General features: G+C 36.0%; 2 protein-coding genes across 8 annotated transcripts in view; one reads left to right on the top strand and one right to left on the bottom strand.

Moving 5' to 3' along the window:
• Positions 1-3988, bottom strand: part of LOC106056549 (contactin-like) — a 37629-nt gene extending 33641 nt beyond the window's left edge. For 2 of the 4 annotated variants that reach the window (XM_056028225.1, XM_056028227.1), the window contains exon 1: positions 3861-3988. The gene's annotated coding sequence lies outside the window, so the exon portion shown is untranslated. The remainder of the gene's footprint in view (positions 1-3860) is intronic. The other 2 variants (XM_056028228.1, XM_056028226.1) reach the window with 2 other exon arrangements.
• LOC106056570 (uncharacterized) overlaps positions 1-23063 on the top strand; it is a 32308-nt gene that overhangs the window by 3400 nt on the left and 5845 nt on the right. For 2 of the 4 annotated variants that reach the window (XR_008777790.1, XM_056028231.1), the window contains exons 1-7: positions 11999-12662; positions 16684-16805; positions 19370-19649; positions 20419-20555; positions 20652-20863; positions 21381-21608; positions 22736-22893. Coding sequence is in view for 3 of the 4 variants with exons in the window: in XM_056028231.1 (XP_055884206.1) it covers positions 12358-12662; positions 16684-16805; positions 19370-19649; positions 20419-20555; positions 20652-20863; positions 21381-21608; positions 22736-22893 (1442 nt within the window). In the remaining variant the exon portion in view is untranslated. Of the gene's footprint in view, positions 1-11998; positions 12663-16683; positions 16806-19369; positions 19650-20418; positions 20556-20651; positions 20864-21380; positions 21609-22735; positions 22894-23063 lie in introns of those variants that run through there. The other 2 variants (XM_056028229.1, XM_056028232.1) reach the window with 2 other exon arrangements.

Genomic DNA, 23063 nt, shown 5'->3' with positions numbered 1-23063 from the left:
CTTGGTGTAACTTTAGATCGCAAACTAAAAATGTGTGAGCACATCCAGGATGTTGTAAGAAAGGCCTCAGGGAAACTTTGCATTGTGCGGAAGCTGGCATCCACGAAGTGGGGAGCCCGAGCAGACATGCTCCGATCCCTGTATTTAGGAGCAGTCCGATCACAGATAAACTACAGCCTACCTGTGCAAATTTATGGCTCTAGGACTGCTCTTGAACAACTTGATAAAATACAGTCCCAAGCACTAAGATTTGTCTGTGGAACCTTTAGGACAAGTCCAGTGAATGCGGCTGAAATAATGGCTAATATAGCTCCACTAAACCTTAGGAGGGAAAGGTCAGTACTGACCTGCTATGAGCGGTATAAAAGGCTGGATGAATACCTCCCAGCTAGAAAACTAGTGGATGGTTGGAGATGCAGAAGACGTATCCAGATGCAGTCTTTTATGCATCATGCCACTAGACTATCTGATGAAGCTGGCCTCTCCACCAACCGACAAAACATTCAACGCTTTCATCCCCTTCCCCCTTGGTGTCGCCCAACAACCCCAGACATACGCTTGAAATTAGTAGACCCTAATGCCACTCAGCAAAGCCGTTCATCTAACGACCTTCAAATCCTAGCTCTGGAGACCATTAATACCTTCAAGCCCAGTGCTATTTTTGCATACACTGATGGATCGGCATCAATAGATTCTGGAAGAGCAGGCTATGGAGCCTACATCGACTTTCTTGGCTCTCACACAGTCAAAATCTTTGGACCATGTGGTAGTGTTTGCAGTTTTGATGCGGAGACCATGGCAGTCTGTGAAGCCTTAAAAATCATTGACTCTCAACTCGGCGAGGGACATTTGAGGGCAACACAGATTGTTGTGGTCACTGACTCAAAATCTGTACTACATGCTTTGCAAAGCCCCGGACCATGGCCCCCCAATATCAACACTGTCATCATGGCTTCACATAACATCAAACAACGCTATGGCACCCCTGTAATAATGCAGTGGGTACCGAGTCACATAGGTGTGACTGGCAACACAATCGCAGACTCTTTGGCCCACCAGGGAGGGCAAATTCCACCCACTGATCAGGCTGTAAGCTTTCATCAAGCCCTGGCTATAATACAAAAAACAGAAATGGAAAAGTGGTTTGAGTGCTGGGACAAGTCCCAAAAAGCCTGTGGAGTCTGGGAGCGCATGAGGCGCCCTGACCGCACTTCCCCGTGGTGGAGGCTGTCCAGGCCTGAGCAAGCTATTATAGCACAGTGCAGGACAGGCCACTGTCCTGTTGGCTCATATTTCTCGCGGCTATGGCCAAATTTCGATTCACGGTGCCCTCGCTGCGGGGAAGAAGAGGAAACCGTGCCTCATATTCTGTTTGACTGCCCCAGACTTGCTGATCTCCGTCTCGACAGGTCTGGGAAACCCAAAATTCTCGACCTGTATGGCGACATTCATGCACTACGCAAGACAGCAGGGTTTCTGTCCAGGGCTTTTGCAAGAGAGGATTTGAGCCTCTCAAGCCCTCACTCTAATGGAGTTTGATGATGATGATGATGATCGAGTTCAAAGATTAATGAGGGGGTGCATTATTTCCTGTGGTTACGCAGCTGCGACCTACATATTTTGCCACATCCAGGGCAAGCAAAACCATTGATGGTATGTGTATACCTGGCGGTAAGAAATATACATTTTTGCAAACAACTATGTTAAAAATTTACTTGGTTAACAGCATATGAATGTTGACCATCATATTGCTTTTTGTTAGTCTGTAACAGCCCGAAGCCCAAAGAAATAGCCAAGTGTGACGATCACCCATGCCGGGGATTATATTATCAAACATCTTTGTATTTTCTTCAAAACTTCTTTAATAATACTTCTTCAACTTTCACATAAAATTAACTTCTCAATTTAACAACAACTTGACTTGACACTTCATAAATAAAACTTAAAAAGAGACATGAAACTTCACTTAGTATAACTTCAACTTCAAGTAGTATTACTTCAGATAATATATATTACTTCAACTAATAAAACTTTAATTAAATGGACCCGCTAATATCACAAAACTTAACTAAACCTTTACTAAGAGAGGACTTAAGCGATAACTAAGCGAGGACCCCATCTAACTGATTTTCCCTTAATTTATACCTTTCTTAATCGTACATTCCAGAATCATGGAAACTTCTCCCCTAATTATCTTAGTAACTTTGACCTTCTAGAAGCTGACGTGTACTATTTTTTTCCCTTAACCTCTTTCTTTGATTGGATACTATACCTAAAATTAACTTGTTTATGCTGGACACTTGCACTGGTTTGACCTCACTTCTAGAAACTGGTCAAAATAGGTCACTCGTGACACCAAGCATTGTATTCTATCAACTTATGTGTGAAAGTACAATGGACTTAGCAGAAACAAAAAGTAAACAACTTTAGGTCACATCGACATGTATCTAGAGTATGTAGGTCTATAAAAGCATATATATATAATATGTATGGCCTCCATTTGCAAAGCGACTACGGATCATCTTATATGAAAGTGAGATAAATGTCTGGGCGTATGGTTGGAAAGATGTCATTTACATGACACCCACCCTCCACACAGATCATTTATCCAAGGTGGACCAAAGTAATGGCAAATACATACAATTTTGGATCAGAAGGCATTTCATACAGGTTCTGCTAGCATAAAAGTTGGACAATTCAATCAATTATTAATTTACAAATTGATCTAAACATGCAGGATGCCCATCCTTAGAGTAGATTACTTTGTTTATGATTAGTCTACTGTTTAAGACTTTAAAATCTTAGACCTTATGGAAATACAAAATAGACAGTCTAAAACTCCATCATAGACACCAGATCAAGAATATCTAGGTGATTGGAAGTGTAAGTACATGTAGTATATTTAACTATATTTATTCGTAATATTTATATTAATTTATAATTACTAAGCTAGTCTATCATAAAAAAACAATAGAAGATCAAGATGAATAATAATATAATTTATAATTACAATCATAATATTTACTACTAATATATTATATAAAGATTTAGTCTTGTTATTGTTAGATTCCTCTAAATTGACTAAATCTCTATATTAGTTTATAAATGATAATTAAATGGAACCATTATTAATAAATTATGATCATTAGTTCTATCTGGCTAGTACTTAACAGAATATATAATTATATACTATAGTAGTATAGTTAAGTAGATCTAGATTGGGATTTGATTCTAGATTCTAGGACCTAGAGTCTAGACCTAGAATCTAGATCTAGATTTAATTATATATAGAATATAGATCTATATATATACAATATTATATTGAATATAGAATCTAATAAATTCTAATATCTAGATATCTAATACACTAATACTAATAGACTCTTTCTAAGATTAGTAAGATCTATAAAAAATATTCTATATTAATTTTATATTATAATTTTTATATAAATCTAGATCTAATATATTTTTATATAAAATAATAGTATATTAATATTATATATAATATAATGTAAATGTTGTCATTGTTACTGTGTCTAATTGTAGCATATTAAATTTTTAATACTATTTTATAAATATTATATAAATAACAAATTATATACTAATATACTATTTATTATATAGAGTATCCTATAGAGTTATAATAGAGTATAGAACTAGATTAACTAGATCTATAGAGTTTAATATAGACGATAACAAACAAATTTTATAAATTAAATTATTAACAAAAAATTATAATATTTTTACAAATATAGAGAAGTCGTCTAGATCTATATATTAAAAACTTATATTATCTTTACATGAGAAAGCATATAAAGATACAATTAATAAAAAAAAAGGTAACAAATTTTAACAGTTACCAGTGGAACACAGGTACAGAGAGTACAGGTATGGTCCTTAGATTTAATAATAAACTTTACTTCCGCCATAAAATGGCGTATGAAAACTATGATAAAAGAAAAAATGTTTTTAAAAATATGTAGGTTACTCACCTGTATAAAAATCGCTCAAGCAAGGAATTCAAAATAAAACCCAGATAGTAGATTATGGAGAAGACATAGATTTAGTCAGATTTAATATCTACACGTATTGACGAATATGAATCAATTTTTTTTTTAACCAGCCAAATCATCAAAATCAAATGATTTTGTTCTTTGATAGGTAAATTTATTTTTTCGTATCTACCTAGATCTATAGTTTATAGATTAACGAGTAATTAACGTTCTCCTACAGTGTTTCTCAAACTTTTAGATCTATCATTGAAGCCCAAAGCTTCTTAAAAAAAAAAAAAAGTTTTAGTTTTGCGTTCCCTCCCCTTACTAAACCAGCTTGGTATGGAAGATTGCTTGGTCGTGTGGTATGCGAAAGGCACTGTCATGATGTCATCTCGATGGTCCCGGGTTCGACCCTTTTCCTCCGCTATCCACCGCCGCCCTGCAGTAGATTTGGACTAGAATGTAAAAATTTTCAATTCTGTAGGAAGATCCATTAAAACATTGATTAAGCATAAAATATGGAGTAGGCCTATATAGGGCCTACATGAGAAGTTGCAAAGGGAAGAGATCTTCTATCGAGACATTTGCCCTAATAATTGATCCCTGTAGACCTCAGATCTCACAGACATCTCTGTAGGTTTGTCTTCGGCGTCCCTTGGCATAGAGGAGGTCCTTCGGAATTCTTCCATCTGGCACGTGGGAGACATGTCCGAGCCAACGTAATCTTTTCTGTGCCAAAAGAGCATAAATACTGTATTCCTACTGACGTGTAAAAATACTATTGGCCTACTTTGCAACAGAACCACGCATGCATTTTCGATGCATTATCAAACTTGACAAATTATGATGACAGATAGGGCCTACTCAATATATGAGTGTATGGAAATGCCATAGCCGATTCTGACATTCAGTCTGCTCACCTATTTACAGCCCCCTAAAGGCCTATGCCTATATCGATGCTTATGTTGATATGTCTGTATCCTTTTTTATCATCCCCCACCAAAAGCCGCTATTAGTTTTGTGTGGTTTGTCTGTCCGTTCTTGATTTTTAGATACAAAAATTAGACAAGATACGTTATGATATGTCGAAGCTTACATAGCTCTAGCTGGTTTAACTGCTACTTTTTATCTTCTGAAAGCAAATTGGTTTGCTTTTTAGAATTAAATATTACTAGTAATAGTAAAAAAAAACAACAACAGGTGATGCTATTTTTAGAAAGTGAAATGAACATCCTATAAAAATATATTTATAACAGAGAGAGAGAGAGATGAACATCCTATAAAAATATATTTATAACAGAGAGAGATGAACATCCTATAAAAATATATTTATAACAGAGAGAGAGAGATGAACATCCTATAAAAATATATTTATAACAGAGAGTGAGAGATGAACATCCTATAAAAATATATTTATAACATAACAGAGAGAGAGATGAACATCCTATAAAAATATATTTATAACAGAGAGAGATGAACATCCTATAAAAATATATTTATAACAGAGAGAGAGAGATGAACATCCTATAAAAATATATTTATAACAGAGAGTGAGAGATGAACATCCTATAAAAATATATTTATAACAGAGAGAGAGATGAACATCCTATAAAAATATATTTATAACAGAGAGTGAGAGAGAGAGAGTCAGTCTATATAACCGTACATTTTACCAACAATACACAGTAGGCTACTGATAATCCATATGGGGTTTTGCGCTGTATGTAAACATTCAAGTAAAATTCCTAATCCCATATGCTAGGACAAATTTGTACTGCCTGAGCTAGCCAGGAAAACCAGTGACTTGGCAGAATTTAAGTCATTGGTTAATATGCATGACTAAATGCATGACGCATCTTTTTTGAAGTAACGTCTGTATTATATAAGATAAGATAATACACAAGGAAACAAAGCGTTAAACGAGGTTGTCTATATTTATTGGAACGTTGTTGCGTCTGGAATTTGGGTCGGACAGCATTCGGATTGTTGTTCATAACACAGCATCGCAGGCAGTCCGGATATTTGACGTTCTGGATGACTGACGTCCGGATAAACGACGTTCCATTGTATACATTGAGTTAGGGCGATACCATTCGTTTGTTTGGAGCCATGGAGGAGCAGGGTTTCGGAGTTAGGCTGTAATGAAAGTAAAATTTTCTATTTAAACTTAATAGCTCCCATATGCTCAGTAGTGGAGAGTGTTTTAGCAGCCCCTCCCAAATTCTTTTTCCACTCTAGTTTTGTACTGTCTGCCATCAGGGCCGGTCTTAGGCCACTGCAAGCTATGCGGCCGCAGTGGGCCCCGCACTTTCATAGGCCCCGCGCGATGCGAATTTTAGGTGTAAATTATTAAATTAAATCATTTTAACTTAATATTTAAAGGTTCCAGGAATTCACCTAAAATTAAAAAATAGAAGAAAAAAGTCATGAAAATCTGAAATTATTAAATCTTCTGAAAAATTTTGCGAGTGGGATATAAGGCAAAGGGTGCCCCGATCAGACTTGGCGAGCCAAAGCTTGAAGAGCTGGACAAGTTCACTTACCTTGGCAGCATCATAACAAATGTTGGGGATTCATACCATGATGTAGCGTGCCTAATAGGAAAGGCAGGGAGCATTTTCCAAAGGTTGCAGCCTATTTGGACAAGCCAAGCCATTGGACTTGAGACAAAAATACACCTTCTCAACACAATTGTCTTCCTAACTGCAACATATGCATGTGAGACATGGAAGTCATCTGTCAAAATTGAGAAAAGGCTAAATGTGGCTCAACAAAAATGGCTGAGACGGATTTTGGGAGTCAGTTACACAGATCGGGTCTCAAACAAGAAAATCCTTTTCAGAACTGGGAGTCAAACACTTAGTGAGGTTGTGACAGAGCGTCGCATGAGGTTTGCGGGACATGTTCTGCGACAAAATGAACTAAGTATACCAAGAGTTGCGATGACATGAAGGCCAATACGAGGAAAGTGCAAACAGGGACGTCCTCGTTACCTCGTATTACTTGACGCCACATCTTCATGGAGGACATCAGAACAGTGGACACCAGGTGGGAGGAGGCTTCAATTGCCAACGACAGATCTTTATGGAGACAGCTTGCTGCCCAATGCGCTGAACGGCGTGGGAGGACTTAAGTCTAAGTAAGTAAGAAAACTGATGCAAATCTTCATAAAACAGACAAAATTGTCATTTCGGGGTGTCATTCAATATGGAAAACGCCAATCCTACTCGCGATAAAAAAAAACGGCATTGTCAGCTTCCATTTAATAAAAATGTAATAATAGGCGAATTTTAGCCAAAACAAAAAGTTCAAATACTCAATATTTTACTTTAATAGTCACTGGCATACAAATATAGATCTAAATCAGTGATTCCCAAAGTGGTCCATATAGACCCCCAGGGGTCTCCGAAGACCCCCAAGGGGTCTACGAAAGTAAAAAAATAAATTGGGGGTCTATGAGATGTCCACGGGGGTCTACGGTAATATATTTCATTTAAGCAGGTCGTAACTTAATTTTCACATTCCATTAATGTAATTATTTCATACACTAATATATGATTTCTACCCGAGTTAATCCTTTCAATATTTATCCTGCTATTGAAACAAAACATTGTTGTATTCAATTTCAATACTTATTTAAATAGCTTAATTTTGTCTACATGTAACTAATATTTAAAAAAAAAAAGAAATGTAGACTGTACAGCGTTAATTATTTAAAATTGGGATTCATTCCTTCCTTGTCAAACACGCAGTTGCCTAAGTGACTCTTTTATGACGATATGACACCAGTTACGCTGGAGGATCATCTGAGACAATGCCACCCTGACAAAAATTAAGATTTGAACAACTTTCGAACATTCAAAGTTCAGAATAGACCCACAAAATCTCTGTTCGACATCATTTAGAGAAGATTTTGGTTTGTGAGCGTCTTTCAAGAGTTCTTTACTTATAGCAAAATGCGGAAAACAGCAAAGGTCAAACATTGTTATTACCTTTTTACAAAAACCTACATCTGTTACTATTAAAAGAATTTCTTTAAGCGACAATACAGTTTAATGTCGCTTCGGTGGCATGAGTTATAAAATTAAAACCTTCTTATGTAAATCTTTGCAAAAGATATATAAATACAGTTTGGTCAGACAAGGTGTAGCGCTGTGTGCTACAAACTTTCTAATGGTCACCATCTTATCTCATCTCATCTCATCTATGCCTGTGGTCCTTTCTGGGCATAGACCACCGCCCACCAACCAGCTTTCTCCAGGCATCTCGGTTCTAGGCGAGACTCTCCAACTGTCTCCACGTCTTGCCCATCTGCTTGGCATCTGCTTCCAAATCGCGGTGCCATGGTAAAGCTCAAGCAGCCTTCCATTAGCTGAAGAACACCTGGGGATCTAGGGAAAAAAGCACCACCACCAAGATTAGGCTCTTTAACACCATTGTTAAGCCGATACTACTTTATGGAGAAGAGACCTGGAGAACCACCATAACCACCATGAAACAATCCAGGTATTCATCAATAGCTGCCTGAGGAAGATTCTTATAATCGGCTGGCCAGACAAATTCTCGAATGAGGAACAGTGGCAAAGAACAAAGCAGCAGCCCATTGAAGTAGATATCCTTCAGAGACGCGGGAAATGGATAGGTCACACCCTTCGCCAGCCTGCATCCAGCATAACAAGGCAAGGCCTAGCCTGGAACCCACAAGGAAAGAAGACTATGGGACGGCCCAGGGATACATGGCGGTAATGGTCACCGTCTCCTTATATTTCCTTAAGGTTGACCGATGAGACCTGGTTTAGGCTCCAGTTACTCGCCTTTGCCCCTCTCCTGTTAATCAAAACAGTTCCGCAGATTTAATATTTGACCAACACGAGAGAGATCAAGAAATACACGAGAAACTGCTCTTTGCGAAACCTTTTACAATGATACTTAAGGCATATTAATTAATTAATTAATTAATATTTAATGTTAGAAAGACTAATTCATAGAAAAACAGATTTGTATATAAAACATTATATCCGTAGTTGTGTAGTTTTAAATTACTATTTCACTCTTCAACGCACTACAGTTAGAAATTTGTTTAAAAATAATGTTGATGAATTTGCAAAAATTTGCAAGTTGAGTAGGGGGTCTACCGAAAACCAGAAAACATGGCAGGGGGTCTACGAGACAAAAAAGTTTGGGAACCACTGATCTAAATCTATCTCGAGCTCTTAGAAAAAAACAACAACAAAAGCGATATTTTGCTAGTCGATTTTAAATGTTTATAGGCTTTTTGTTGGAAAACTACTATCTTCTGTAGATGGCTCGTAAAGTTAATTTGATAGTGATTTTGTACTTAGTAAAGTATGAATAAAATGCAAAGACGAATTTATTTTCTAATACAACATCTTAATTTTCCCTTATTATCACAACCCAAATTAGGCCCCGCGCAATCCGTTTCGCATAGGGCCCCGCAACCTGTAGGACCGGCCCTGTCAGTTTCTCACGTTTTGATTGAAATGGCAGTTGAGGTCATCTGCAATGAACTGTTCATTAGATATTTGGTATTAGATTTTGTGTTACAAAATGTACGCATACGACTGATCCACAGAGGCCGCCTACGAGTTTGTGTAACAGAAACTTCCATTATTACCTTTCTTTCTTTCCATTTCTTTTGAATTCACACATATTTTAATGTAGAGAAGCACTTTCCCTTTCGATGGTGCTGTGTTTAAAATGTCCCTCTTCTCTTCTTCTCCACCCCAAAGCCGAAATGTTATTGTATTGCATCCTTCCAATTCTCCAAAGTGCCTATATGTCATTTCAATGTTTCAAATAAGAAAACAATTGTCTGGCACAGAGGATAATATCTTGTTGGTGGAAGAGTTTCAATTAATCTAATTAAAAGCCTGTAGATCAGTGATTACCAAAGTGGTCTATATAGACCCCCAGGGATCTACGAAGACTTCCAAGGGGTCTACGAAAGTGAAAAAACTAAATTGGGGGTCTTATTAGATGTCCACGGGGGTCTACAATCATGGAAAGTAATGTTTAACAAACAGAAATGTAGATTGTACGGCGTTGATTATTTAAAATTGGGATTCATGCCTTCCTTGTCTAACAAGCGGTTGCCAAGTGACTTTTACTTTTCATGTCGATATGAAACTAATTGCGATGGAGGATCGTTTGAGACGATGCCATCCTGATAAAAAGATAAAGGTTTGAATAACTTTCGAACTCTCAAAGATAAAGTTCAGAAAAGACCCACAAAATCTCTCTTCGTCATCATATAGAGAAGATGGTGGTTTGTGAGCGTCTTACAAGATCTCTTTACTTATAGCCAAACATGGAAAACATTATAGATAAAACACTGATTTTACCAGCCCTTGAAGTAGTTTAAAAAAAAAAAAAGCCGTTTTACACAATTCTACATCTGATATTCAAGGGCACATTATGTAATTCTTTGCAATTGACATACAGTTTGGGATTAGCGGCGTAGCAAGCTCTGACAGGGTGTAGCGCTGTGCTGCAACTGCCTGAGGGTCGCCGGCTCCTTATTTTTCCTCAGGGTTGACCCACGAAACATTTCCCATGTTCTGGTATAGCTGCAAGGCAGCAGAGGTTTGAATTCAGTTTTTCTTCTGCTAGGTGGGTTGCTAGCCAAGTCAAGGAGTCCCTCCTGCCTAAAGCTGACTGTTTTAGGCGACAGTTATTCGCCTTCTCCCCTTCTCTTGTTAATGAAAACAGTTCCGCGAACCCATTAATTGAGCCAGACGTGAAAGATAAAGAAATACACTAGAAACTGCTCCTTGCGAAGATTTTTACAATGATACTTAAGGCAAATTAATTAATAAATTAATGTTTGACGGACTACTTCATAGAACAACAAATTTCTATATGACATACGATAACCGTAGCAACGGATGATAAACCTGAAAAAAAAACATTTCCTGTGTGTTTTGTGATTCTTGTAATATACACAAATTGTTATTTTAATTGGTTTAAATTTGGATTTTATCAATAAAAAAGATCTCTATAACTTATAATGAAGCTTTAAATTACTTTTTCATTCTTCGAATCACTACAGTTAGATATAAGTTTTACAAAAATGGATTTGGCGAATTTGCAAAAATGCAAAACACGTTAAGCAGGGGGTCTACCGTAAACCAGAAAAACATGACAAGGGGTCTACGAGACAAAAAAGTTTGGGAACCACTGCTGTAGATATATATATAATAGCACCTCCCTTACGAAGAATAATGGATTAGAGAAGGATATTTATTTCAGAGGTTAGAGAGAAAATATTTTACTTTCGCATGCAAATATTAATGTATTAATTAAACTCCAGGCTAAGAACAAGTCTGACTGTCAGAGATATCAGTCAGTATAGGACATACACTGTTTCATATAATTTCTCTGGTTTTCTCGCCTATTTGATATGGCTATTAAGAAAAAAAATGAACCCTAATTTGATTGTCAATATCTTCGATTCCGAAGATTACGGATGAGTGCAGTGTTTCACATGACAAAGCAAACCCAGTTGCTACTTGCATATTTTCAACATCTGATGAAGACAAAGCCGTTGTCCGCTAGGTGGAGGTCTATTTTAAGTTTTCATTACGTCTTCTGCGCCTGTCTTCTACAAGAAGAAAATGTACTTTCTAACTTATGTCTAGAGATATGACTATTTAAAAAAAAAACGTATTTGATAAAAATGTTTTGATCAGTCCTCAACAATAACTATCGCCCTGACAACGAATATGTCTTCAAACATAACAACCGTTCACTCTGCATACAGATACTATCGTTTTAACAATGGAAAAAATATTTATACATTGTTATTATCAACTAGATTCTATATATAATAATAATATATGTGTATTTTTTTTTTTTTACAATCGAAAAATGACCAATGTTAGCAGCTTGTAAGTTTGAACACAATATTCATTGACACAGTGCTCGGAGGCCACGTTGCCGTGACATTTGACCATCAATTATCCGCTCAAGTCCAGATAACTACCAGCTACTGTCTACATCCTCTGCTCGCGGGCCTATCATTATGTGTGATATAAAATCTTCTAAGCATTGTTGTCTGTACTTATATACTATCCGCTCATCACGAGAATATGTTGCTGACAATATTCTTTTGTTTAGTTTTGTCACAGAGATCATATCTGTCTATATTTTAAATATATGATATTAGGGGAAAAAAGTTGTTTACTCATTTCTAGCGGGACGGCTATATATATATAGAATTTAGGTAGAGTTTATATATAGAGATACAGATCTACAGAGTATAAATATAGGCTATACTTTCGTATATAGGCCTATATATGAGCAACGTAATTTATGTATCATATTTTCGGTGCTGGTAAGAAAAATGAAATTTTCCTATACGCATGTGTGTATGTTAATGTTTTTATCGAGTCGGTTTGATTTGGTTTGCTTAAAAAAAACGACTAGAAACAAGTGTGGGAAAATCAATGCGGCGTTCAACTCAGAGACTCGTGTTGTGTATTTCCTGAGTGGAGCGGAATACATTAAGTACAACTTTCGTTACAACACAGAAGAAACAGTTGCCCCACTGTCTAACTTAGGTGTTAATGAAGAGCTGTCCAATCCTGACGCAGCTTATACAGATAGGAATGGAACTATTCACATTTTAAAGGGATGTCTTGCTTACAGGTACAGGCTACTTAGTTTAGTTATTACTTATATATATAGGCCTATATTTTAACTACTTAGTTTGCCATGGAATTAAAATGTTAGTCTATATTTCAAATACTTAAAAAAAAATTCCAATTGTATCCTTTAGGGCGCTTAAGTATGTATTACTATCTAGATCTATTTTGTTTTCTGGACCTGTCCCAAATGTCAATTATTTCAAATTATGATTTAAAAAAAAAAGTGGTGGTTGAGTGGTAAAGCGCTTGGCTTCCAAACCGGGTTGTTTTTAATTTCGGTATCTTTAGGACATCTCTGAGTCCACCCAGCTTTATAGGGTACCTTGCATTAGTTGGGGAAAAATAAAGACTGACGTTGTGCTGGCTACATGACACCCTCGTTAACCGTGGGCCACAGAAAGAGATGACCTTTAGATCACTTGGTCTGAAAGGGGAACTTTACTTATGATGAAAAAAATATGTGTGTGCTTGTATGAGCTCGCTTTTCCGTTTCTAATAATTGATGAAAAAAAGTTTAAAGCTTTTTTAACACATTTAAACAGTTATAGATCTATCCATAAATGATGGTCACTCTCGCACATGTAGGGTTAAGATATTAATTTAACAAAGAGAATTAGAAATATTAAAATCCTTCTTCGGGGTCATGTGAAATAATGCACTCATCATTCATCTTCGGAATCGAAGAAAATGCCAATTTATTATCATTATTAGGACTGCTAGTTCAATAGTTTTGCCTAAATAAATATTAGGGGCCTACTATTAATTATTCTCAGTTAAAATTATTCTCATGTCATTGTGCTCAAACTGTGGCTTTAGTGTGCTGATATGTAGAGAAAAGAGAAAATGTACTTAAAATTACGAGATCTAGGTTTGTAGTTATTTTTTAATACAAGTAGCCTACCTGAGCATATCATGTTGTTAAATAATTAACAATAATGAACAGACAGAGCGGTTAGGCAAGTGAAGAGGAGAGAGAGAGAGAGAGAGACCTACAGTGGAAAAATGCGATCTCCAAGAAAAAGAAGTAACATAAGTATTGCAACACTAACTATTGATAGGTCTAAACTTACTCAGAACTGAATTTTCTTTCTTATCATAAAAATAACTGTAATCAAAATATAACAATGATGAAATTTCCACTGTACCGATTTTGCACACGCAGATCTATTAAAAGTGCATTTGCTAATCAGGAATAAAAACAAGCTTTTATATTATGTAGCAGAGGAATAATTCACAACAAGCCTTTTTTTTTTAAATTTATAAGTTTGTGGGGTGAAAACAAAAAATAAATCATTAAGATATCATCAAAAGCTCCATTTAGGAATGAGAGTTATCAATGACTGGGATATAACTAGCCCATGATCGCTTAACACTAGGCCTACGCAGTTCAGCCAGTGTGGGGTTTCAGTGTTCAAAGTAAAGAATAGGGCCCACAAAAAAATACTAAGAGCGAATGTAGACAATACAGCAATAGACCCAACCTACCCATGCCTTGAATGTGATCGGCATTTCAAAGAGAAGCTCGGATGCCACAGCCAACTTCGAGTTCTTAGGAAATGAGACTGTGCTCATCTTTGACAACAAAAGGAGACGCTTAACCGCTTTTTAAAATATGGTCTTAGAATTATGAAAAAAAGGTGATATGTACTAAGTAAGCTTCTCTACAATGCTAATATATGTATATGTCTACATTTGCAAAAGGACTGATCAATGCCATAGTGCCTATATGACTAATAGGCCTAAGGGTAGCTGACTTCCGTGTCTCCGCCATAGAAAACTACAAAATGTAATTGAAAACAAGATTACAAAGAGACCTTGTTATCACACACAAACTCATCGGATCCTCCGCAAGGAATACACATAATTTTTTGTATTTTTGATTGTCTAACGTCACATTAAGGCAACAGAATTTCAAAGAATCATTTGGCGTTACTTTTAACTCTATCTCTCCGTAATTATTTTTTGCGCTTAGAAGGAATTATTCATTTTCCTATTTGTATTTCACTAGCCTGTTAGGGTGAAACTTCAATAACGTTTTTCTTTTAATCAGAAAATGTTATAATTGGTAGAGATAAATGCATGCCCTTTTTATATAACACAAATCAAAGTTTATGAACCCAATAATTAAGTTAATGTAATGGGGTCAAATCAACGATGGTATCGTCAATCAGGAGACAAAAAGTTAACTTGAAAACAAATTGAATAAACTATAATAGATAAAGAGACTTTTATACCTTTTGGGCAAGCAAACAAACCAAACAACAACTAAATGTAATATGATCATAACTATTTAGATAATCTTTTAGTAGGCCTACTGTTGTTTTATTTCTTTTTAAATGAACAGACTATTAAGCTAACCGTATTAACGATAATGAGATTTTTGCTTACAGTAGGCCTACATTTATTTATTTGTTTATTAAAAGGAGAAATCAGCTTTTCAATATCTTTTCATGTTTTTAAAAATGATACATCATACGAGGGCCGTTAAAAAGATTATTTGAAATTCTTTGAATAGGACTCTATAAACTAGAATCTAGATCTAGTCTATGTCTAAAAGATCTAGATCTAGTCTATGTCTAAAAGATCTAGATCTAGTCTATGTCTAAAAGATCTAGATCTAGCAGTAGAAGATGGATTGATGAATACAGATGATTAATAACATAAGAACACTTTATCATCACTATATATATCGTATATCTCTTACGTTTGATCTTAAAAATATTGGACTAATAATAAATAATATGCCCATGCCTCAGGATTAATAATTTGATAATAGCCTTAATAGTGTAGGCTATAGGCCTATATATTGTACTGTTCGCGTCCGATCCTGTTCTTAATGTGATAGGCTACTAGCGTAGATTTATATTCATAAATCTGCACACTTAATATGCTGTCAGAAGCTAAGCTGTTGCCTTAATAATTTATTATGCAAATTTTGTTAAAATTATCATCAAATTTAGATTTAAATCTACATCTGGGCTCTATTTAGTCTGGCTTTGATTGTCGTCAGGTAGGCCTATAAGATCTATAATGAGGATGGCCTATAGGCCTATACAGAGCCTATAGATCTATAATGAGGATGGCCTATATATAGACTATGTCAAGACTGCGCGTTATAAAAATTGTATTTTTTTAAACTTAGGCCTACAACGTGTACGACTTTGTTCTAGCCATAGACATAAATAAATATAGACTGGAAAAAGGAAATAACTTCATGTAGAGATATATCTATTGTATTCGGATTTCCGAATTCAGAAAAATTGAAAAATGGCATGATCTTCAGTCTTAGAGATTAAACAAAACTCCTAGACATAAATAAAATACACAGAAATACAAGTTACAAATTTTCGTTTCATAAAACTCTATTATCGGCCAGTCTATATTTATTTATGTCTATGGTTCTAGCCTATGGAATATAAATGGCTCATTATTAAATATCTTTTTCATTTATTAATGTACAAATCTGTGAACTTTAAAAAAAAAAACCTTACCTCCCCTGATTTTTTTCATGTAAAAGTGGTGGTTTTTTTTTATTATAAAAATCTGATTGCATTGTTCATTTTAAAAAATAAAATCGTTTGTTTTCAGAAAAGAAAAAAAGTAGTCGTTGCATGAGAGCTTTGAAAGGTCTAAAATATCATGATGTCCGATTCTCATTATCTTTTCTAGTTCTGTGATCTAAACGGGACAAACGGACTGACAAATAGACCACACGAAACTAATAGCGGCTATTTCTATTTCGGGGGCCGCAAAAAAAAAAAAAAAATATACGTAAATGAACATTCTTACAGTTGTTTTTTTCACCCAACGAACTACCTAGATATTGGTTTTTAACGAAAAAGAAATAGGTGGAAAAATATTGATTAATACAGTGCGATCTGTTTCTGTTTTATCCTCATTTAGATCTAGATTTTTTTTTTCAAATAGATGTACTAGAAATGTCCAAATAATAACCCCAAAACAAGACATGTTTTCTTCTAGCATTATCAACTAAGCATCTCTACATATTTTTCTCTTTAAAGCTTCAAGTGGAAAAGCGGAGAAGAATTAGTTCAAGACCGAATCACTAATGTCACAACTTTGGGATTACCCTGCGACGTGGATGCGGCGTTAAATAAACAAGGGGATGTACTTGTAACAAAAGGTAACAACAGGTGATAGATAAAACATGATGAGTTGTTCAAAGACTAGAAATCAAAGCATCTAGTCGAACATATTGGAAGATTTCTTTTGAAAACAAACAGCTACACGTAGGTCCTACTTTACAGGTAGCCTACTGTAAATATCAACTTTGATGATTATTAAACAAATATCCAAGCATGTTTAGGAATTTACATTCTTATTTATCATACGCTTCCAACTTTATGGATATATTTTCTTCATTACAAATCTAGTTGCCGATACAATACACTTCTAAGGTATTAACACTTTTAATCCAACTTGCAATACAAAAGCTATCATCAATGTTATGCATAAAATCGATGATGTCATTTTGTGACCAGGTGCTAAGTCAGTCTCTCATTACATAATAAAAAAACAAGATTTAGATCTCATAAATATCGAAAAACAACAACAGCTTGTGTTACTCTGTTTAAGTCTGTTACTGCCGCTTGTCGCATCACGTAACCGGCATTCTTTGAAGTTCTTTCTGACACAGCTTACATCTCTTAGTTATTGAACACGACGCCAATTTTTTGCTAATCGTTGTTACACGTAGTCCTCCAAATGACCTTCAGTCGTCCCTGTCCTCTGGCTTGCATTCGAAGGACATGTGGCTTGGGCTCTAACCAGTTTTGGTAGAACAAAAGGCTATGAAAATTGGAAATAGATCTTTGTTGGCAAATTTAGGCTAGTCAAATCAGCATCCTTTTTCCTCCATGATGTTTCTCTCATGTTATTGCAAGTTTGAGATCAAATTCTATATAATAACTTAATCTCACATGTAAATTGTTAAGAACAAATTAAAAAAAAATACTTTAAAAAAAAAAAGACAATACCTACATTTTACAACTTTTTAATTTTACTTTTTAAATAATTAATGAATGTTAGTTTTAAAATTGGAACATTTTTACATTTTTTACCTTGCCCCCCCCCCCCCAGACAGGAGAAATAAATCCCGGTTAAGCGAATGTATAAATGTGCTAGACTTTATAATTATAATATTCTAATGATAGGCCTTTATATCTTGACTTAGAAGGTGCACAAAAAAGTTCCTGAACATTAATTTATTAAAGTCTTTAATGAATTGGACCTACATTCGGAAATAGCAGAAGATGTATTCAGCTCAAGATAAAGATAAAGCCAAATGTATATTAATTTTGTTTATACTTTGAACAATTATAACGGCCAAACTAGAATTTCCCCAGTGTGGCAAACGAGCTAGTATTTTTTCCCAGCAATGCCACTTATAATACGCAGCTGTAGTTCCGTTTTGCAATAAAAAAAAAACTTTACTACTATACAGTCTAGCTACTACTGGTATCACATTGTAGGATCTGTGACTGAGAGGCAAAAACCGCTTGGCTCCCTAACAAGAGGGCTCAAGTTTGAATCCCGACTCGAGCTGAGTTGTGTTTGCTGAGAGCTTAAAGGCAGCACGGAAGCCTTCTCCCAGATAAAACCTTCTCCCACTGGTCCACAAAAGAGATTGGACCATAGCGCTCTAGAAGCATGAAATTTGTGCTATACAAAAAAAAAAGCATTCAACTATTAACGTTACAACTGCATAGCTGCTATACAAGATATTAAGTTTATTATTAGGTCAAAGTTCTTGCATTCTTACAAAACATTACGACAAATGTTGCACCTCTTTAATCAGCTTTGCTACTTACACACTGTACTCACGCTTGTGTGTGAGTTGACCGAGAATTTGGGAATACATATTCAGCGCTTTAAGTGTTTTGATTTCCTGGTCTAGCTTGTACGTTGGGAAACCTCATTACTCACGCTCTCAAGTGTCAACTTGTCCTGGCGTAAGCTAACTGCTCTGAACTTTGATTCTCATTGAACTCACAATGGTTGAACAGTTGAGTTCAACATACTGATAGGTTTAGTTCAGTGTTGTTTAACGCTTCTACTACCAAGACTTTGAACACAGAACTGTAACCGTTGCCTTGACATTTCTCAAGAATGTTTATATTTCTTAGAAATTCTCACTCTACTTTTTGAAATAGATCGGTCTTTGAAGTAATTTGATATATTTTCACCATATTCGAAATGTGATAACAACATCATTTCAACTTGATTTTTTTTTAAAGGCAATGGATGTAAAGCGAATCTGTTTCTTTGGCCGACGGTTAACGAGGTTGTCATCACTTTCATGTGGTTAGCATAATGGCCAACCGCCTTTATTTCATTAGAAATGGGTGGACACAGAGGCATCCTAAAAATCTCGGTTCGAAATTTCAGTCTTCATTAGGATTCAAACTCAAGACCTCTCTATTCGGAAGCCAAGCACCGTGCCACTCAGTTACTCCGCCCCTCTTTTATTAAATATTTAAAAATAAAAATGCGAAATAAAGACACGCATGCAATGACATCTGGTATTGAATTAAAATGAGTCACATCTATCAATTGGCCCTATACTGCTCAGACTTGATAACCTCCGGCTATGTGGCTAACTTCGTGACCCTCCTTATTTTATTTCTAGCTATAGCTTCCTATTTCTATTCTTATTTTGTCTTTTTGTTATCCATGGGTCTTCCTCAGGGTGCAGAGAATGGATGCTGAACCAACGCACACAGATGTTTGAGCAGAGAGGTAACATCACTGACCGAGGTTTACCGTGTGACCTGGACGCTGCTGTAGAATGGCCAGACTCAACGTATTGCTTTATCAAAGGAGTTCAGTTCTGGAAATATGACGATGATGACGTGGATGGACCTTTCAACACGGACCTGTTAAATCTCTGCTCTTGGAATCTATGCGGGGAGAGGGAGTGGATGAGAATGGAAAGATCTGGAACAGTTTCTTGTAACGGGGATAGACGGTAATGCAGACCAATTATTTAGTCTGTATTGATTTTTAATATATTTAACTAATTTGAAAAGTCACACTATGATCCTTACCATATATTTTAAATCTTTTAACTACAAAGATCCTGTATTCATTTTTCTCTTACTACTGAGCTAATTACTCAAGATAGGATTACAACAGAATAGAGACGAAGTTCTAATGTAATGGGTGACGCGGTGGCTGAGTGGTTAAGCACTTGGCTTCCGAAACAGGGGTCCTGGGTTCGAATCTCGGTGACGACTGGGATTCTAAATTTCGGGATTTTTGGCGCACCCCTGAGTCCAACCAACTCTAATGGGTACCTGATTTTGATTGGAGAAAGTAAAAGCGGTTGGTCTTTGTGCTGTCCACATGACACCCTGCTCGTTAATCGTTGGCCAAAGAATCAGATGAACTTAAGATCCATCTGCCCCATAGGGGCCTGAAAGGGGAACTTGTACTTGCGTCTTTATCAATAGCCATCAACATGAAAAGGGAAAATATGAAACTGTTTACGGACTTACTGTCTTTCAAAGCGGCCCATTGGACAACGGCCCCACCGGCCCATTCTGTGCTTTCCAACAGGACATTAGCCCGTATGCCAGTATAGACAATATGGCCCTCACCTGGTTACAAATGGAGTGTTAAGTTTTTATGAACAGCGACACAGGGTTTAATCGTGTTTTTAATGAACCATAGGCCTACATACGAAATATACACATGTTATGGTGATATGGATAATAAATGTGTTTATTCTATTCTAGGTTGTGTTCTTTAAGATTAAATCAAATTACATTGGCTGGCTTACACAATGCCGGGTCTGGCTTTGACGGCGGATTCGGCTTTTTGGATTGTTTTCTGAGGAATCATGGATTGTCTATAACCGAACAGCTGAGGCTAGGCATGTCGTTATATAAAAGTCTTAAACCATGAAATTCAAACGTTGTTTACGACATACTAATGGATAGCAAAAAAATATAAATGCTATTTGTTTCAGGTATTCGTCACTTCGATATTGATCCATGTTTTGACAAATGTGGACTTCTTGGCTCTTGTCACAATGTTGTCTGTGGAGGAGGGATCTGTCCAATGCTTAAGCAGCTTCGTAGTTTTTTACGAGATCATTTGGGCGAGATTGTGACCTTGAACTTTAATCACGAAATTCAGCAGCCCGAAAAAGTCTTCCCAGCCTTAAGCAGGCAATTAATGGTGGGTGACAAGGTCATTTTTGGAAGAAATTAAACTTATTTTTCCTGATGCTTGAGCAAAAACTGCCATTTTTAAAGATTATGACAATCTAATTACAATGACCAGATTCTCGTTAGAATTGAACTACTTAGACTTTGGGTATTGCGCACCTCCTTTGTTTTCGACTATCTCAGAATCAGTAAATGAACTGGTTAATTTAAAAAGAGTATTATGATATACCAACGGTCTCATATATAATTAAATAAGAGAGATGGATGGATAGATGGACGGACAGGCAGACAGGGATACAGATAGACATAGATAGATAGATAGATAGATAGATAGATAGATAGATAGATAGATAGATAGATAGATAGATAGATAGATAGACAGACAGACAGACAGACAGACAGATAGATAGATAGATAGATAGATAGATAGATAGATAGATAGATAGATTATAAATAACTTGCTGTTATATTCTAAAATAGGGCTTACTTCACTAATTTCTTGTTTTAATTTTTTTTTTACCTTTCAGACTCAATTGGGTCCTATGCTTAACAAACATTTTAGGAAATCTCCTAAACACGTCTGGCCCACGTTAAAGCAAACAATCAGAAAGAAGAAAAGGATCTTTGTTTTCTATGCACCAATTATTGAACGCCCTCCCCACGATGAGTTCTATAACAAGTATAAATGGATTCATAGCGAGCGTTTCTATGGAAGCACGTGGATAGAGTTTGGCGTGAACGATGGCTGTAATAAGGTATTTGTCTAAGAAAAACTCGTCTGCCGATTTGTATATTTTAAACTTTGTCAAACCTATAGGAAATAAATACTGAAACAATCAATTATGGGAAAAGAATATAGAAGCAGAATATAGAAATAGAATTCGGAAATGGAATACAGTGACGGCGAGTGACATCTCGTTTATCGCATTCCAGAACCACCCGCTATAACCGAGAATCTGCCTCAGCTGAGAAATAAATATGAAACAATAAAGTAGTTTTAAAACTTATGCATGATTAACTTAACATGCATGACTAGATTGACACATGTAATGCACAGGACGTAATAGTCTTCTCGTTTGAAGCAACGTCTGTCATCTATAAGATAAGAAACGGTATATTTATTTAGGAATTTATAAAGTTTCTATTAAAGTTGTATAAACTCACTCACATACACACATGACGTAAATGTGTGTGTTAGCTATGTACCAGAGTGCAACGTTAGCTGTCTACATGTTGCATGCTGCAGCAGGGACTTCCGATAAAAGCACTGGCGTATTGGACTTTTTTTAAATATAAGGCAGCGGGGTTTGAAGTTAGAGTACCCCTATCCTAGATGAATGGCCTTACTGCCTGAAGCGCCCGGTTTTTTTTGTGGCGCCAGGTATCCGCCTTCACCCCCCTTCACCTGTTAGCAAGAGCAGTTTCACCGGGCTTAATATCTAAGCCACGCGAGCAGGCCAGGTGCTGGACTTACTTATCATATACTTTTTGAGACATGCTTTTAGGAGTATTTTATAGATAATGAGAGTTTATCCACATGACAATCTGCGTTAAAGCGAAGATACGAGAATAATTTTGCCATTGATGTCGACGCCGCTGAAGCGCGAAGTGGCGGGGGATGACTTATATAGAAATAGAAAATAATAAAAATATAACTCGCATTTAGAGTTTGGAAATTAAATACAGAAATATATAATATAGTATATGGAATACAGAAATATATAATATAGAAACAGAATATACAATTAGTATAAGCCTATAGAAATAAAATATATTCTCAAATAATAAATTAAATGATAAATTCAATGAAGAAATACAAACCAGCTGTAAGGAATGTTACCACACTACACAATACCTTAATGACCAAGCCATGTCTCCATAGGTAGTGAATATAACCAAAGAAGTCTGTGAGTCAAGAAACTGGAGAGAACTCTTGGAAGTCTCCATCATTCCTTCAGGATTTTGTATCAACAGTAATGCCGCTAAGTGCAGACCTTTCTACCATCAGTCCCTGAGAGCTTGTGAACAATTTAGATTCGTGTAAGTTTTAGTTTTATGAGGAAATAGTGATGTATTAATAGACAATTCTTATAGTCTGTTGTCATGGATACCACTCCCGTAAATTAAATATGATGCCTTATTTCTCCTTGTCACCCAAAGGATGTGACGTTGTCTTGTAGCTCTGTAAAGGACGAAGGAAAAGATTAAAT

Source organism: Biomphalaria glabrata, chromosome 4 (assembly GCF_947242115.1).
Source record: "Biomphalaria glabrata chromosome 4, xgBioGlab47.1, whole genome shotgun sequence".
NCBI classification, from domain to species: domain Eukaryota; kingdom Metazoa; phylum Mollusca; class Gastropoda; family Planorbidae; genus Biomphalaria; species Biomphalaria glabrata.
This window is presented reverse-complemented; position numbering and strand designations above follow the sequence as displayed.